We start from the raw sequence: 18,046 nt of genomic DNA on the forward strand, positions 1-18,046 counted from the left end.
TACTGAGAGAATGATTACTGAAGGTCAATTACGTGAATTGAAACACATAGCCTCTGCTTTCCACGCAGCTTATGAAAACATACTGAGGAATGAGAGGCTGCAAAAATAAATGCATCATTTACCATCTAACAAGGAAAGGAGAAACCAGAGGGAAAATATTTAACAAGAGAACAACCGATACGTGCAGGCCCTGATGTGATTAGGCACCCAATTAGTCGAGAAATGTCTCCCCAAAGGTCAGCTCTCACTGGTAAACAAAGGCAGGCAGCAGTAAACAAAGTCCCACACCAGCAGCAGCCTTCAGAGCCCACCGACAGACCCAGCCAACAGGGCCAAGGATTACATCCCACTGCAGTCCAATGCAATGCATCGTCATCCAGCTGGTTATTTCAGTAGTGGGTTACCCATAGGACATGAGGCCCCAAGTTGTGCCAGGGGGTGACCAGGTTGGATATTAGGAATAATTTATAAAGTGGTGCTGCATTGGCACAGCTGAACAGGGAGTGGTGGGGTCACCATCCATGGAGGTGATCCAAAGCCTTGGAGATGTGGCACTGAGGGACGTGGTTATGGGTATGGTGGGCTGGGGTTGGACTTGGGGATCTCAGAGGACTTTTCCAACCTTAATGATTCTATTTGGGGCTAACAGCAGATTTCTGGATGTCTGAGTTGGGTATGGAAAGAGAAACTTGACAAGGAGCAACTAGGGAAAATCCCTCCTGCTAAAGTAGAAGAGGAGTGAGTGTGACTCCTACTGCACCACTGGTGGGAGAAAAAACAGGACAACAGGACCCTTCCTCCTCCTAATGACAGGGAGCAAAGAAACACAGGAAATCTTTTGTAGGAAGTGGGGGAAAGTGTTACAAATCTGCTTGATTTTGGTACAGCTGGTGTTCATTACTGGGTGAATGTAAAGACAACACACAGGTAATGGGATGCTGGAGACAGGCCCAGGCAGAAACTGGTCTCAAGTGCTGGAATTAAGCAGAAAGAATATTATCCATATACTTAAGGGTAGCTCCAGCAGATTAATAACAGCGTCACCCCTGTCCCTGCAGGCAGGGGAATGTGCCAACAGCATCCACAGCCCATAGGTGACCCCCCTGGGGCGCTGCCTGTGGCTCAGGAGCTGCTCACATTCCCTGTCAAAACTGAACAGAAGCAATGCATTTTAGAAATAAATAACCGCAAGGCTTTTCTACTCAAGCATGCATGAAATCAGCTCGAAGATTAACAAACACGGCTGTTAAAAAGGAAACAAATGCACTTGGTTCTTATCAGTCAATCCTGCACTTTAGGGCTGTGGTGCCAACACCACCACCCATAGCACAAACCCTGTGTCGGAGAGCAGTGTCCAACCACTCCTTGAGATCCAGCAACTCGGGACCATGATCCTACAGACCCTTCCCCATCTCCTCTGGGAAATGGATGATGGGCACAAGCTGAAGGGCAGCAAATTGCACCACTGCCAGGACAGTGTAACAACAGGTTCTTCCAAAGTCTCTTTTGGGGGAGGACCAAAGGCACCTCATTCCCAGGGAACAATTTTGTGCTTCAGAGAATGCTCCCTTTGGTCAGACACAGGCTGCTCAATAAAAGGGTCTGGGGTGACAGTGGGAAGCACACACTGTGCCTGAGCAGCCTCAATACAGCAGGAGCCCTACTGACCTCCCTGCAGGCTGCAGCCGAGGGGAAGGCAGATAACCAGCAGTTCAGACCTTAATGAAGAACCAGGAGCGCAGGGAAAAGAGCAGCCAGGTGTGCCAAAGCAAAGCCAGTCAGGGCTGGGGAAGTCAGAATAACTTGCAGAAGATAATACAATAAAAACAGGGAGCGCATCACAGCAGCATCCTGCTGCTCTGAGCCATTATGCTAATCCAGCTGTGCAAATTGGGAGCATCCATCAGCAATTTTCAGCCTTCTCCTGGTGGAGATTGCGGCTGAAGAGCGCGCTCTACAAAGAGCCGATCTGAGAAAGGGAACGCTCAAGTAACAGGCTATTAAAGGATTATCATTTTTGCAGTTAGGAACTTAATGAAGCTGCAGTCCCTGTGTAAGGCAAGGCACTGAGCTGCTGGGCTCTGCTGCGTGGGATCTCCTCCATCTCTACACAGAGCACAGCAAGGCCACTGCAAGCAGGGCATGGGGCATTTACTGCTTAAGGCTGGAGGAGCTGAGGCTGCAGCCCTCTGAGAAGCCTGGGATCATTGCTGGGTCCCTGCAGGAATCTATTAGAGCTCTGTGCCCCAGGATCCCGGTGACAAGCAGTAGGGCCAAGGGGTTCATCTTGGGACGATGGGATTGAGTGCCCCCTCAGCAGCACTGCTGGCATCACCACGCTGTGCAGTGCAGTTGATTCGACAGGAGATGCTTAACACTCCCTTTCTGTTTGGAAATTGATACAAAACCCCAACTTTGGTTTAGAATCCCCAGTTTACAGCCAGAACACACTCACATACCTCCCTTCAGTACAGATGAACTCTTAGCAATAGACTCCAGACTCTACATTCAAAACAAACAGCCCAACAGCTGACGGCACGTGCCACCCTGCAGTGGGACCATCCGTCCCCCAGCCACTCGCTTTGCCTCCCGTGCTCAGGTTATGCAACGCCTCGCCAGGCAAGTATGTCCTGAATAAAGATATCAAAGCAATTTTCACACTTGGAAATCACTTGTCGCAGGGATGTGATCAGGAAAAAAAAAAATCCCTGCAGCCAAACATCCCTTCACCATATTCAGCAACGCGCATCTTTATGCATAAAACCCAGCAAGGATGAAAGATCCGAAGCGCAGCAAAGGGGAAGGCTGAAATGGCAGCACGCCCCAGATTTCACAGCTCTCCAAAGCCTTCCAGCTCAGCCTGGAGACACTACAGGTTCAGAGAGTCTATGAGACACATCCTGCCTCTGCCAGCCCCACCACGCTCTGGGAGAGTATCAGCAGGAAGAGACTCAGTGCCCTTGCAGGGATGGCAGATTAATCTATTAGTTTTTTGGCAACCGGGACCCTCCCCTTAAATAAAGGGCTCACCCCTTTGCTCAGCTCATCCATCACTGCACCCAGCCCTGAGTGCTGCAACAGGAGGCATCGTCCTCAAGTCACATTGCAGGTACCTGTGAGCGTTCTGCCAGGCAGATTTGCACAGCAGAGGGATCTTTTTCTTTTCCTTCCGAGATTAACTCAGCTCAGAGCACAGAAGTTTTCAGCTTCCTTTCTTCAGGCTAATACCATCATTAAAGCAAAAGAGTTGAATAGTCTGTGCTGCGTAGGTATCCACCAAGATGTACATTGTTGAGCATTTGCTATTAATACAGCAGATTAAAGCAAGTCGAGGCTTTGTCTTCATTGCTAAAAAAGGTGCATTTTGCCATGGGATAATTCGTGCATGAGCTTCTCTGCTGCAAAACCAGAGCAAAGCTCACAATTCAACTTTGCTGCTCAAAAAAGGAGAACTCCACAGCAGCACCCACCTGGGCCCAGCACTGCTGCCCTGCATCTCCTCACCCAAGCTCCCCCAACACAACAGCTGCACGGGAACGGCTGTGAAATGAAATGCTGTATCTAACAGTCACCACGTATTTCTTACTGTTCTACAGCCCTGAAAATAAAGGCTCTAAAAGCTCCCATCAGCAATACACACTGCCCTCTTACCTTCCTGAACGAGCATCCTAAGTCATGCTCTCCATATTATTCTTCCCTCGTCATCTATTGCTTTTAATCTACTTTATTGCTTCGTACCTGGGTAGTAATTCCTCAGTTTTAGTTTAAAACCTCTACAAATAAAGCCACGTACAGCAACAGCTTTTTTTATGAGACCTGAGAATGTTTCGGAGTAAATGAGAACCGTGACTGCCCCTTATCCATCTTCCACAGACTCACTGTTAATGCACTTCCTCTTGTAAATCACAGGTGACAACATTGCTGCAGTTAATTATTGCTTTTTATGGTACCTAGAGCAGTTTCAAGGAGCTACGTAAGATTTATACCCAGGGAAAGAAAAAACACAGTGCACCGTTACTTGAAATCAAACAGCGTTAGAACAGACCCTGTTGAGTCGTCAGCAAAACCCAAGTGGAGATTGCCACAAGCAGAGGATGAAGAAGTGAGATGTGCCAAGCCCTGCAGAACAGAGCATCACCTCCAACAAAATCCTTTACAAACCAAGTGTCCAGCTCTCCTGCAGCCTCTAGGAAGAGTCTCAAGACAAAAGACAGATCATGTTTAATTCAGGGTAGGAATTGTGAATGCATCTAAATGAGAGGGTTGGCAGCAGAACAGGCGAGCTGCAGCCCCTCTGAAACTCTTGCTCTCCCTGGTAAGGAAGGAGCAGCCAAGCCAGGAGGGGATGATGGGGAGAAAGGACAGATTGCACAGGGAAATAATGGGGTCACTGCCCATGGAGGTGTTCAGGAACTGTAGAGACAAAGCACTGGGGATGTGGTCAGTGGACATGGTGGGGGTGGGTCAACAGATGGACCAGATCACCCTGGAGGTCTTTCCCAACCTTAGTGATTCTGTGACTCCACCACAGGGTCCTGCAGCAGTGGGTCAGCACAGACTCTGCTCTTGCCTTGAGGCACCTTGCTTCCTCAACCAGACTCATCCTCGCTTCAGAAGTCATGGTAGAGCAACTTGGAAAATCATGTTGTTTTGATGATGGAGTGTTTTATGAACGTTTTCCCCTTTTCCTGCCTGCAAGCAAACTAAGAGATACTGGAGCAGACAGCAGAAGAAGGATTGCACTCCATATGATGCCAAGAATCTTGCTGAAGCCTCATTTAGACTGCTGCTTGCTCCAAGCTAAGCTGAAAGGAGATGATGTATTTCAGACACCGTAACTTAATATTAACATTGTACCTTCGTAACACTCATTTCAAAAGGCTGACACCAGAAGTCTCATTAGCAGAACCATTAAAACAAGCACACAGCTGGTGGAGAGCATTTACTGTGCAGAAGAGTCAAATTCTTCTAAATTTACCCTGGTAAAATTGATTACTGATTCCAACATCTGCTGCACATTTTGCATTTCAATTCTCCTTTAAAAAGTCACCCAGCTCTCACACCAGACTGGGCTCTACAAACCAGTTCCCCTTCCCACTATACACCCAACCACAAATAAACTCCATTCAAGTCAAATGTGCTCCTCTCATAAAGCCATCATTACAGCCACAGGCACCACAGCCTACGGAAGGGCAATGTGCTGCCAGGTGTGTGATCTGCAAGGAGAAGAGCTACCAAACCATCTTTTGTTGGTCCTTTTTTAATAGGGCAAGAAAGAGCTTTTCTACACCTCGCTCATGACCCTGTTTTGCCATGAAATCTTAATTCTCCTGAAGTAGAAAAAAGTGACGGCATTGTTTTATCCAAGATCTAAGGCAAGAACAGCAAATGATGTATAAAGACAAGGCTGTACCTGACCTCCAGAAAGTGCCAATAAGCCATTTCTTTTGTTCTACTGTGACCCTTCAGGAAGGACAGGAAGGATAAGGTTCTGCTTCGTCATCACATCCTGCAGTGCCATAACATCTATTAACCTAAAGGGCTCCCCCCCCCATTTGCTTTGTGCACGGCTCTGATCTGTTTAGAGAACATTGGCACCTGTCCCCTGAAAGTTAAAGCAGCTCAGCAGTGCCCACTTGGTGTCTGGCAGCACAGCAAGTACTTGAGGTACACCGTACCGAGCAGACAGGACAGGATTCATCATGATTAAGTCAAGAAGACACCGACAGAGGAGGTGAAACCACACCAAGGTTGGGAGAGTGCTCAGCCACGTGCCGACAGGAGCAGACCCCAGCACCAACATCCACGTTTTCCTTCAGGAGTTACCATATTGCTCCACCAGATGGGAGCTAAAAGCATGGCTCAGCATTACTCTGCTGCACAAACAGGGCATGTTCTGCTGGTATGCCCAACACCATCTTTTCTCCTGTTGTTTTTAGCGTGCTCGTGTAGAAATCTATAGGTGCTTCTGCAACCCAGGGTCACTGCCTCTCCATTTGGTGTACCAGCAGCAGGGCATTTGTCTCAGTCACCAGCTCTGCTGCTTGGGATAACACCTGTGATTGATAAGCAACACATACCACCACTTCCACGCCTTCTCAACCTGCTCTAACAACGCCAAGGGAAACAGAGCACAAAGTCGAGAAAGCAAAGCAGCAGCCTTATGGTCCATTTATCAGAGCTCACAACGTCAGCTCCTTATTTCCATCCTAAGGCAGTACATTTGGTTAATGGCTTCTTCGGGGGGCGGGGGGGGGGGGGAACCATCAGCTCGATAAAACTCCAGGGTATGTGAAATATAGTTCCTCCCTCCTGAGCATCTGAACCCTGGCTCTCAATGAGCATTTAATTCCTCATTTGGATACAGCGTTAGGAAGAAACAAATGCTGGAAGAAATGCCTTTCAACGCCAAAATACACCTCTCTGATCTGGAGGCTGATAAGTATTCACATCCCTGGTGCCTCCTCCAATGGCTCGTCCATCACACCACGGCACCTCGGATTGTTCTGATGAACTCAAAGCTGCCAGAAGACAACTCTGAGACTCTCTAACACAGCATCTGCAAAGGGTGCGCTCTAAATTGCACAGAGCATCCTTCTTTTTCCTCTCTATTACATCTGGAGGGCAGAAGATGCACTATGAGAAACAAACAGAGCCTTCCGGGAGCCTACCTGCTGCTTAACAGATCCCTCTCTTGGGAAACACTTCTCAGCACAAAAAAAAGCCAACAAAAGACCATCTCAGTGAGAAAGGCAAAAATAATTTGTTCTTGGGAACAGCAGCCGACACATGAGCTCTCAGCACCCTTCAGCCATCACAGCCCTGCAGAACAGTGCTCAGCAGCACACACCAACACAGAGCAGCACACTTCAGAGGAAGACAACTGCTTCTGCCTCAAAGCAGCTCGAGATGATTCCTGTGTGCCACAAGCAACACTGAAGGACAAACTTACACACAGCAGCTTCTTGCAGCTGCCTCTGTTTAATGATGCAACATGTGCAGCTGAGCTGGGGCTGGCAGAACAGCATACTGTCCACTGGAGCAACTAATAATTGGCTCTTCTGTTATCAGTGCTTCAAGGACCCTTCCAAGTGCAGTTGCTTTTAGGAGAAAACACACCTGGTAGCTGAGCTGATTTTTACCTCCTCTTCACCTTGACCAGAGTATTTTTAGCTGTTTGGACTGACTTGCCAATACGTTCACCTTCAGTTCTTCCCTAAGAAATCTCTGCCAACACACAGCGAGGAATGAACCATCTCTACTAAGGGTCAAGAGAGGTGGGAGAGAAGCAACGTGCAAAATCAGCTTCCCAAAAGTCATCAGCATTTGTGCTCTTGGTATTTCAGCCCCTCTGCTTTTTCCACAGCCTCCTCCACTGATGAACCTTAATGAAAGGTTTATACCCAATTTCAGTCAGCTAAGAATTTGGCCTAAGCTTTGGTTCAGCAAGATCAGCCAGTACCTACAAACACACTGATAAACCTACGTGCCTTTGCAGAAACATCACTCAGTTGCATCGAGTCCTCAGGTTCTCCTAACATAATTTGGCAGAAAATGGCCCAACACAGTCAGCTCAGAAGGTAGAAAATGTAATTCAGCTGAAGCAGTCTCTCTTGTCAGCTCATCTCAGCAGGGAGCACAAACTTCTGCCAAAACAGTAAAGAGAAGTGCTTGTTCCATCAGAGCGCATTATCAGCAACCAGGAGAGGGAAGGCACGTTCATGAAGCACTTCTTCCACTTCATGTGATGTTGGGCCCATGAGTGGTTCACTACTTACAATTTAAACCTGTAACATGGTGGACTGAATTGTGAGCCAACAGCAGCAGATGGGAGCCCATGCCTTCAGGGCACCAGCTGGCTCTTGGACAGACACAAAGGAGCTTGCTGAACTCTTACATGTCTTGTACATAAGATAGCTAACATGTCCAGCACATCCAGGGCCCACTCTGCAGTCTCCCTTTAGCCATCCCACTTTTGGCTGAGAAGGTAACATGCAAAAAGAGGAGAAAAAGAAAACATTCATAACCAGGTACCTTTTCAGACAAGGCCTTTAAGCTGTCCAGGAACCTCTGCCAGAAATCTTTGAAGAGGGGTCTATCGATTCTCTTCAGGCTCTCCTTGGTGCTGGCATCCACGCTGACGTACAGCTGAGTGACAGGCTCCAAGTTCCTTGATAAGAGATAAGAAAAGGAGATGATTCTTTTCTGACATTACTGATTTTTTTAACTTCATTTTAGCCCCTGGGGTCAGAAATGTTGAGGCTCAGCCCATTCCAAGCCATCTTGTTCTCCTGGCCCATGGAAAAATGAACTCATCCAGCAGAAAGAGAACCTTAATTCATCCCAGTTCCAGTGCTGCACACAATGAACTGACTCGATCTGCAGTTGGCCTCATCTGCTAAATAAGTTTTTTGACGGAAAAAAATCAAAGGTGCTTAAAAACATAAAACAAATCCCAGCGTCCCCACAGTGCTCTCCTTCTGCTCCCAGGACTCTTATTTCATATCAACAGTGTCCAGTCACAGTGCTGGTGAAAGCAGCATCTGTGAGTCCAGCACAGATGGAACCTTCTCTGTTGTGCAAAGAATGTGGGTCAAACCCAACCCACCCCCAAACCCAAGGGTAGAAAGGAGAACAAGCAATACCGAGGTCTGTTAGCAAAGGGATAACAAAGGGCGAAAAAAGGGACAAACTAAAGAAATCTCCTCTGCCAAACAGAGCTGATAAAGGCAGCAGTGTAACACATTCATTCCTCATCATCCAGAGGGAGAGGAGATGACAGCCTCCAGATTGTGCCCCGTGACTCCGCTTCACAGCAGGTTTAGGACAACAATTTGGTAAGTGCTTTTTGTGAAGGCTGCTAATGAGGAGGCTACAGTCCCAAGCTGATTTGGTTCTTTAGAAGATAAGAAATTAGCAGCTATTGTTCAGCTGTCAAACAATGGCACCCAAAAATACACCAAGTCTCTCGCTGTCCCCAGAGGTGAGATGGCAAGAACTGACCAGGAGGAGACTGAACACAGCTGCTGGCAGCCACCAAACCAACCACTAAACGTGAATACTCAAACAACCCATCTAAACATACCTCCTCAGTGTGTATTTAGACAGAGCACAGCTCAGAACAAATGGGACGTTTCAGACAGCAGCCACGGGGTGGTTTTACAAGCAGGAGACAGGACACGGGGTAGTTAATGATACAAGAAAATGAGAACAAGCACACAGTAAGCAAGTACTTATTTTTATGAGCAGTAATGAGCACCTGCTCGTTATTATTAATGACGCTTATAAATGCAAACACATCTACGTAAGCGTTCTTGTTCACAGCCAATAATCAGAAACAAGGAAGAGGACAAGAGCCAGGTAGCTGTTCAATGAGCTTGCACACAATAAAATGTTCTGCTTTATCTGACGAAGCTGCAGCCTGTATGTGAGAGGAGGAAGATGAGAGGAGGAAGGCCCAGGGAGCACCACCTTGGAGCCCCATGGGACCTCCTGAGCCCACTGAATCCCCCAGGCATGCTCTGAGCTCACACCGCCTATTTCAGGACCAACTTGTACACTACATCTCCCCTTTGCTGACAACAGGAAGCCAAACTTGGTGCGCACTTCAGCTTAGGTAAGTCATTTGCTTTGATTAGCCAAAGATCAGTTGCAATTTTCAATGGCAGCAAGACTTGCTTTCTATTGCTTTTTTGGTTTCTTTTTAACAACAATCAGCAGATCCTACGAGATACAGCTTCAAAATATAGTATGCTCTCCTTCTGAAAGGCTATTTTTAGGAGGGAGCAATTTCTGTCGATCAGGCACATAATACACGACTTAAAGTAACTTGATTACACAATTATTCAATCATTTGGAATGCCTTTGTAGTGTATAATTACTCACTCAAAAATTGTATGCCCTTCCCCCCCTCGCTGCCATATTCAGACCACAAGAGGGAAAGGAAAAGGAAGCTCTCCGAGTGCTCGCATGGGAAGGCAGCGAGCTGAAATAGGCTGAGCTGCAAACAGCCCTCATACAGAGCAGCTCAGCAAACTGCAGGGACATCTTGCAGTGCAAAGGCATTCACTGCATTTCCTTGCTTTGGTTGGTTAAAAGCAGCCCGGTAGCTAAAAAGCCAACAGAACCAGCAGCTCATCGTGTTTGCAAAAGGAAAACTCTGGGAGTACGTTGAGGTGTTGTGAAAGTTTAGCACAAGTCCCTCTGCTGCCTCTTCTGGAGGGTGATGTGCGCTGTGCTTTGTCCCTGCTGTTATAACCATATCCTGGATCAAGAGCCCAGACAGAGAGAGAGGGAGATGCAGGTGGAAATCCAGCAGCTGCTGGGTGAGCCCTTTTTGCTGTCAGTACTCACACCAAGCTGAGTGATGAATGACAAAATGGCATTACAGCACGGCTCAGCACTGACATGCTGTAGTGGGGACCTCTTTTGTCCAGCTCTCACCTGATTTCCTCTGGGAACTGTGCGTTGGTTACCAGGAAGCTGGAGATGCCTCGCTGGTGCAGGAGCCGCAGGAAGCGGTTGATGTCGGGGTACATGATGGGCTCTCCCACCAGGGACAGAGCGCAGTGCTTCGCTGTCATCGCCTCCTCCAAGCGCTCTGCCCTCACTCCTGTCACTCCTGCAAAGAGAGAGAACGGGCATGAAATACACCCAAAGGACATGCCCCAAAGAACAACCACAGGTGAACAGCCAGAGAAACTTCAGAGCAAAGATTAAAACAAGGAACCCAACTGCAGCATCCACATGAAAATGCCATCTGCAGGTTTAGCAGATGTGAACTGCAATTATTCCACCCATGAGCAGGCAGGGGAGAGGGAAGGCTGCTCCATCCATACCCAGCTCTGTGCTCAGGAGCCCGTATGAAGGCACCCGACTATAAGCAAGCTTTTGTTCCAGATGTGTCACATCCCATTTCCTCGGCATGCCTTGATGGACTCGAACAATATCTGAGGTTTTGGGTTGGGGGTTGGTCTGCTTTAAAAAGCAAAGAGTGAAGTTTGAAAGCAGGTCCTCAGCTCACCTCCCGTTGCCTAGATGCTGGAGCTCAAACAGCACAGAAAATTACATGCTATGCTGCAAAGCCTAGATAAAAAAGAGGTGTTGGTGGATATTGCTTCAGCCTCACACAGAAAAGCTGGTCGGTGATCAGAGTGAAGCTCAGTGCATTTAAACCAGCCGGGCTTCGTCCTGAATAGGGACAGGACAAATGGCTGCACTGCAGCAACCTGACAGCAGTAAATGAGAGCTTTATTGGGAACTTATTGGGAAAGAAAGGAGCATCTCAGCCACACACGGAGATGAAAGGACTGACTTTTGTTTTTCTAGAGCTACTGTGGGCTGTTTGGGGAATTAACTTCTCTGTCTCAGCATCTGGCAATAGGACTACAGTCATTACAGTGCCAGCTTCAGAAGAAAAATTCCAGCATCACAAAGTTGGAGAGGAAATTTCTCAAATCAGTTTACATCACAGCGGCACATACAGCAAACACTCTGCAGATGAGGGCAAGGGTTTTATATGCAATCATTTGCCCACATAAATCTCAAGCTAGACAGGAGCAAAGCAAACGGGATTAGTGGGTATTGCTGCCTCCAGCTGTTATCCTACCAGCACACGTGGAACAGGAAAGGAAAGCATAAAAGCATGGCCCAGCACAGCCCCTGCACAGGCTGCTGGATGCGGATGTCACTCTGCAGCTACCTGTGATGCAAGGGACTCGAGTGCAGCAGCAAGCACAGGCATCCCCAGATCTAACTTTAAGACCCCAGTGGGGATTGCTCACAACAGACCTCCTGTAAGCCCGCAGGATTTCCTCGTCCAGGTCACGTCTTTGTTTCTCTTTGTTCATTTTTCCCCCCCCAGCCAAACCAGGGCTGTGCTGTCAGACATCTACACTTATTTCTGAGTTATGTTTCCATTCCGTGTGTGCCCTTCACAAGGGCGCAGAGCCTCAAAGTCCCTACCTACAAAACGTATCCATCAAACAAACTGCTTCACACCTCCCCACCTCCGCTCCCTGTCAGGAAGATGTCTCTCCAACAGTCCTTCTTCAGGAGCATTACGTGACATTAACTAACACTTATGGTTTCCAACACCTGTACAAACCACGGCAAACATGAAAAGAGGAGGGAACAGAACGTTTCCAGAAGCACACAGCGAGGTTCCTGCAGGACACTGACTGCACTCTGGTTGCACTCTCACAACTCCTGGCCCTGGGTAATGCTGCTAGGAAGCACATGCACGTTTCAGAGAACGTTTGGCAATTGGTTTAATGGAAAACAAGTTCCAGAAGAAGGAACGGGACTGTCTTTGCTGAGCTCTTAATACTTTACTTCAGAGACAGCTTCTGCCAAATCACTATGGAATCTTTCCTCCTCGCCAACCCTTTTTGGGAAGCACAGTAAGGGGAGAATCAGAACCGCAGAACCATAGGGGTCAAAAGGGATCCCTGGAGATATCCCTGCTAAGGGCAGGTTCCCTGCAATGGGCTGCACAGGGAAGTGTGAGCAAACAACCTGATGTGACAGGAGCACTTGGTATAAAAAGCAAGCCTGACGTACAGATTGCTGCCAATTGTTATTGCATCCAAACTGGAACAACCAAAAATCGGGTATCCCAGGGTTCTGTTGAAGCAGAGCCCTGCTGCTCAGTGTGCTTCCCACCCCTCTAAATTAGGAATGCCTGCAGTGCTGCTGAGTGTGCATTCAGTCTCACCATCCATTCACTGAGATGTGCAACCAGGCTCCTGAATCAACACTGGAATCGCCTCGCTTGTTATCAGCCACCAACCAGACCTGACCCCATTGAGCATAACCCCTTCAACCTGCCAAAACACTTTCAGCTCCTTTAAGAGCCTGGCTACCAGGAGCAGCCCAGCACCGCACGCACACAGCAGCAAGGCTGGGTCTCCTGGCTGCCCTCCCTGCAGCTCAGAATGGGAGCTCCCAGGGATCTGAAACTGCAAAATGATGCAAACCAGCCCCTGTGAGCAGCTCAGCTCGTGAGGCCCCAGCTCCAGTTATTTTTCCGCCTACTGCATAAGTGCAATGAATGAAGCAGAGCAATGCTGCTCCGCTGACACAAGTTTTCTCGCCTGTCACATTTTTAAGCCATTGGGTTCTCTCTGCACACAGCCAACATAAACAAACGGGTTCCCAAAACGACAGCCAAGGCTGAGGCTCCTCCTGCACTTTTAATGGATGCTTCATTTCACTCCTGCTGCTCACGCAGCCTCTGCTGTCAATTAGGAGGAGCAGAGTTCTAGACCTGTCCTGCCAAGCTGGCCAGCACAGTGAGCACAGGGCTGACCTTGGCAGAGTGACCGAGCTCACTGCGTGGGGAGAAAAGAATAGAAGAAAGCAAACATTTCTGTACATACAGCTGAAAAAGGAATAAGTGAACACACGAGGATTTGATAATGGAAGCAAAATAGGGTAATCTGCAGATCAGCAAACAACTGCAACAAAAAGCTCAAGGTTTCCTACCTTCTGAAATTACAGATCTTATGCCTCTTTCTGTCCTGCAGGTGACCAGGATGCTCTGATCTAAGCCCTAGAGATGCTTCTGCACCTTCAAAAAGCATCACTGACGGGAAGTTACCTTTGAACTCCTTGATCATGTTCCGATGATTCTCAAGAGCTTCCCTCAAGATCATTTCAGGTTGGTCCATTTTCCACCTCCACTCCGTGCCCACGGGGTTTGTGTGATGTCTGGAGGAAAAAGAGACCAGGGTGACTCACTGCAGTTCGCACAGACCCATCTCTGTCACCCTGTGGACTCTGGCAATGCCTAACAAAATTGGTTAACATTCTAGATGAGGGCAGGCTGCTCAAGAGGGGCTGCAGCATTCAGAGCTGTGTCTGGTGGATGTGGTTGGGCTCCCGGCTTTACTTAGCAGGAGCTCCCATCATTTCTGAGATCTGCCGCTAACCAGGTACTGACACTCAAATGCAGACAAGTGAGACTGACGCTGATTTCCCCAAGTGATTAAAACCTGCAGTTCCACATTTGGGCTGCGCTAAGGCAGATTGTACACCCAGCATCAACAAAACCAACCTTTGCAAGCATCTCTTTATCCACTGGGCAAGCAAAGACTCAAATGCAGCTCTCACACTACATTACCATCCCAAAGACCCTTCAAGCTAAAAGCAGCCTTCCTCTCTAATTTTTTATTTGCTGCCAACATGGAAAATATTCTGAATACCAACTATAAAAAGGCATTTATAAACCACTTACATGTTTAAGTACATAGCTTGTACCCTATATATTTAACAGGGCAAGCTGGCAGAAAATCAATAGGCTCTTAATGCATGCTGGACAACTATTAATTACCAGTGCCAAGCAGTCCTTGCTTTTCTAACACATTCCAACTGTTCACAAAACACACCAAGTCGTGCCTGCAAAGCAGCTCGATGGCAAACAGCAGCTTCTCCTTCCCTAGGAAACAAAGCACTGTGTGGTGGCTGACAGGATCACTACAAAGGCCACAGCACAGCCATTGCCTGTCCTTACCTCCTGAGTTGTGCACCTCACCAGCTACTTGGGTCTTGGGCAGGTAATAGGGCATCCCTTCCCAGCCTAAAATAACTTCTCTCTCTCACACACACAGCAGAAAGCCCTTCCTTTATTAGAATATGCTGCTGCTGGAAAACCGTGAAAGCAAAGGGCATGAGATCCCTAGGAAGGGATGGGAGGGAGAAAGCAGAACAAAACCAAGAGTCGATGACCACAGGCTGCAGTGAGCCCCAGAGCCAGCAGGTGAGGTCCCAGAGGAAAGAGAAAGGCTTAAGGGCAATGAATGCTGGGGAACTGGCAGCTTTTGAAATCCTATTAAGGCAGAAGTGCAAACTGTGGCAATAAAAAGCAAAGATACGAAGTGTAACAAGAAACCAATCTGGCAGGATCACAGCACTGCTGCAACCTTGCAGTCCTCCATCTGAGAAGAACAAAATCACAGGGTCACACTCAAAGGTCGAGCCATACAACCACAGGATGCACAAAGGGGCCAGCAAGAAAGACCTCCATGTAATGACACGGGGAGCAAGCAGATGGGCAAGGAAACAGTCCAGCCGATGCACAAGGACAAAGTTTAACGTTTCTCTGTTATGCCAAGAAAATTGTTGGCACCTCCCAATGGCAAAGGGAAAAATGAGGTGAGATGATGTTAGAAAGGACAGGTAAATGATGCTCATCTGAAAGTGCTGTCACAGGGTCAGTCCCCCACTACTGCATCCACCATTAACATTAATAACAGCTGCATGAGACGCACAGATGTCAGTCCCAGAAATTGGTACCAGGATCCTTTTCCACCCCATCATGACCCTTCTGTGTAACGATGGCATCAAAGCTCCTCACTGCCCAGCAGTGGGAATCCTCCATGGCAGATGCTTCCAGGTTACAGGAATACAAACCAAATTCTTTATGGAATATTTCATTCTGTCTGGTTTGCCTCTTCCTCGGGTCCAAAAGAAACGAGGTTTAAATGAATAGGATTTATTAGCTGTTCCATCTCTCCACAATAATGGATTGTGTTTCAGACGCTCGGCCAGAGGACGTAATCAAATCACTTTGGATTGCAACACAATCACCAGCAGCGTCAGGCAGCCTCAGTCCCACACTCGCCCTAATTGATTAAGAGATTTGGTCACCCGCACATTTCCATTTAGACAATTAAGCTAAAGAGGCACTACAAACAGCGAGAGCAACTGGGAGCAATAAGGGACAGCAGCAGACTATTTTTACAGGGAGAGCTATGAGTTAGGGATGGTGCAGTAATTAAAGCCCATTTTTTAATTATTATTATTTTTTTAACACCCCCCCCTCTTTCTTCTTACTGCAACAGCCTCAGCAGTTCAACCCACAAAGGAATGATTGGGAAATAAACAAAAAAAACCCACACTGCTCTGATCTGCTGCTCAGCGCAATGAGCTGCACAACGAGGCCAAAGCATAAAGCCTCTATTAAAACATTTTGCCAGCAGCAGATCCAAACTATCACTTCCCATGTCCCCAGCAGCACAGATGGTGACTGCTAATAAGGTCTGTGTTCATACAGCTCAGCCAGTGGTGCCTGGAACGCAGCATTCAGCCTCATGGGATGAAGAGCCTGCAGGGAGCGGTGGGTTTGAAATAAAGCTACTGCTTCCAGGATTCCTCTTAAAGGTGAGGAATGGCACCTCCAGAACGATGGGTCGGAGTTGTGTGGAAGGTATGACACAGTGATTTATCCCAGTTCACACCTGGCTACTCTAATTCAGCCCCATTCTCCAGACACAGCCTGATGCTAAAGGAAGAAAGAAAAGCCAGCAGAGTTGGGTCATTTTGAAGAGGAGCAGTGTTAAATGGCCTGCACTACAATACCAGGAGCAGAGCGCTTCGTTTCGGTGATGTTACTGCTCTCTATTTGCTGTTTATGGTGTACCTTCTGTGTATGGACAAAGGGACAATAACACGCATGGCAATCTTCCCCCATCAGCACAGCCAGAGCTGCAGAATTCAATGCACCATTGCAGGCTGATAGATGGAAAAAATGAACAGGCAGTACGTTTTTCTTCAGTCATCAAATTGTTATTACACACTCTGAAGAGAAGTGGCAACTCTTGCACATTAAACATGCCATTTGCTGTGTCCTTTCAAGCCAGCACAGGATGAAAGCCCATCAAGAGAACCAATTAACATTCTGGAATAGAGTCCCAAATGCAAACTTAACAGGATAACTACCGCCTGATGCTTATACTTAATACTAACACTGGAGACAGCTTCAAAGTGCATTCAGAATTACAGCTGTATTTCTGCATGGATGCTGTCGCTTTAACATTCTCATGAAATATTTGCATTATTAGAGCTCGAAGATTGAAAAGATGGGAAAATGCTCAGAAGGCTTCAGCTGTTTTGGCATGAAAATAGTGGCACACTGGACACTGAGGCTTAGGGGTGGAACAGCTGTTACTGGCAGCCAGCCCCCTAAAGCAGACATAAAGAGCAGAGGATGTGCAGCCCCCCTGATTTGAAATAGCTAGCAAGGTAAGAGACAAGAGCTGAAAGAATAACCTGTGTCCTCCCACTCAGCACACGTCCACGTCAGCACTTCTACTTCTGCTGAGCCTCAGTGACCCCTTCGTATTCCCCAGTCCAGCAGAAGCCTCCCTCCAACCCAATCCATTCCATGATTAAGTCCCAGCCCCAGTCCAGGAGTCTCACAGCACTTGGACAGAGGAGTGCAGAGACACAAAGCAAAGGGGAGCACAGCTCCCTGACAGTGATGGAGTGGCTCAGAGCCCAGCTGGCCCACACAGGGCTGTCCAGAGCAGGTTTAGCACCACAGACACTGCCAGCCCTGCTGCTCGGGCGCTGCGCTGCCCTTTTCATTGCTATGGCACAAAAGACCACAGACACAGCAGTAATACAGTATGTAACCAGGTGACCTCTCCCGAAGTAGAGCTCCATCAGCACTTTACCTCCAGCAGAACACACATTTGTTGGCACAGGCCAGGCTCGGTGTGGCCTCCATGCAGCGATGGCTCTCGATTCCATAGAACGTGTGCTTGTAGCAGCCGCCTCTGCCTCGGAGCATCGACTGGCAGGAGAGAAAGAGACACACAAATACAAGGAAGTTAAAACTAAGTGCTTCAAATCTGCTCCCTGGGCACATTTACATTCACACTGGTGTGTAAAGTCACCTGTGATGGGTGCTGCAAGCCTGGCTGCAGCTGTGGGGCAGCTCAGAGAAATGGCAAATGCACTCCAGCCTAAGAAATACACAGCAAGAGCAGCAAACATCTGACTGCTTACATACAGCCGGACAGAAACAAGGTATTATGGTGTCAAGATTAACTGCCCTAGAGGAAACTTAAGCGTAATCAATACTTTCTCACTTTTAACAGCAAACCGTAGCAGGGTGCTTATAACTGAATTAGCCAACAAAGGAAGCAAGTGAAGCCACTTAGGCTGTAAGAATTACTGTAAAAGCCCAATAAAGAGTAACAGGGGTCAATTTAACAGCTGCACTATGAAACACTCAATTCTTCCAGGTTTTTTTGTGCAGAGT

The 18,046-nt window shown here is 47.8% G+C and overlaps 1 protein-coding gene across 5 annotated transcripts in view; it reads right to left on the minus strand.

The window, feature by feature from the left end:
* The window catches only part of LOC107322608 (S-adenosyl-L-methionine-dependent tRNA 4-demethylwyosine synthase TYW1-like), a 43,898-nt gene that overhangs the window by 10,343 nt on the left and 15,509 nt on the right, over window positions 1-18,046 (minus strand). For 3 of the 5 annotated variants that reach the window (XM_015880804.3, XM_015880803.3, XM_015880802.3), the window contains exons 10-13: window positions 17,457-17,575; window positions 13,601-13,710; window positions 10,444-10,621; window positions 8,035-8,170 (exon numbers count right to left, since the gene is read on the minus strand). In XM_015880804.3, the coding sequence (XP_015736290.3) occupies window positions 8,035-8,170; window positions 10,444-10,621; window positions 13,601-13,710; window positions 17,457-17,575 (543 nt within the window). Of the gene's footprint in view, window positions 1-2,585; window positions 2,631-7,495; window positions 7,647-8,034; window positions 8,171-10,443; window positions 10,622-13,600; window positions 13,711-17,456; window positions 17,576-18,046 lie in introns of those variants that run through there. The other 2 variants (XM_085521796.1, XM_085521795.1) reach the window with 2 other exon arrangements.

Source organism: Coturnix japonica, chromosome 22 (assembly GCF_054131305.1).
Source record: "Coturnix japonica strain WE chromosome 22, WE-NBRP24, whole genome shotgun sequence".
Classification (NCBI taxonomy): domain Eukaryota; kingdom Metazoa; phylum Chordata; class Aves; order Galliformes; family Phasianidae; genus Coturnix; species Coturnix japonica.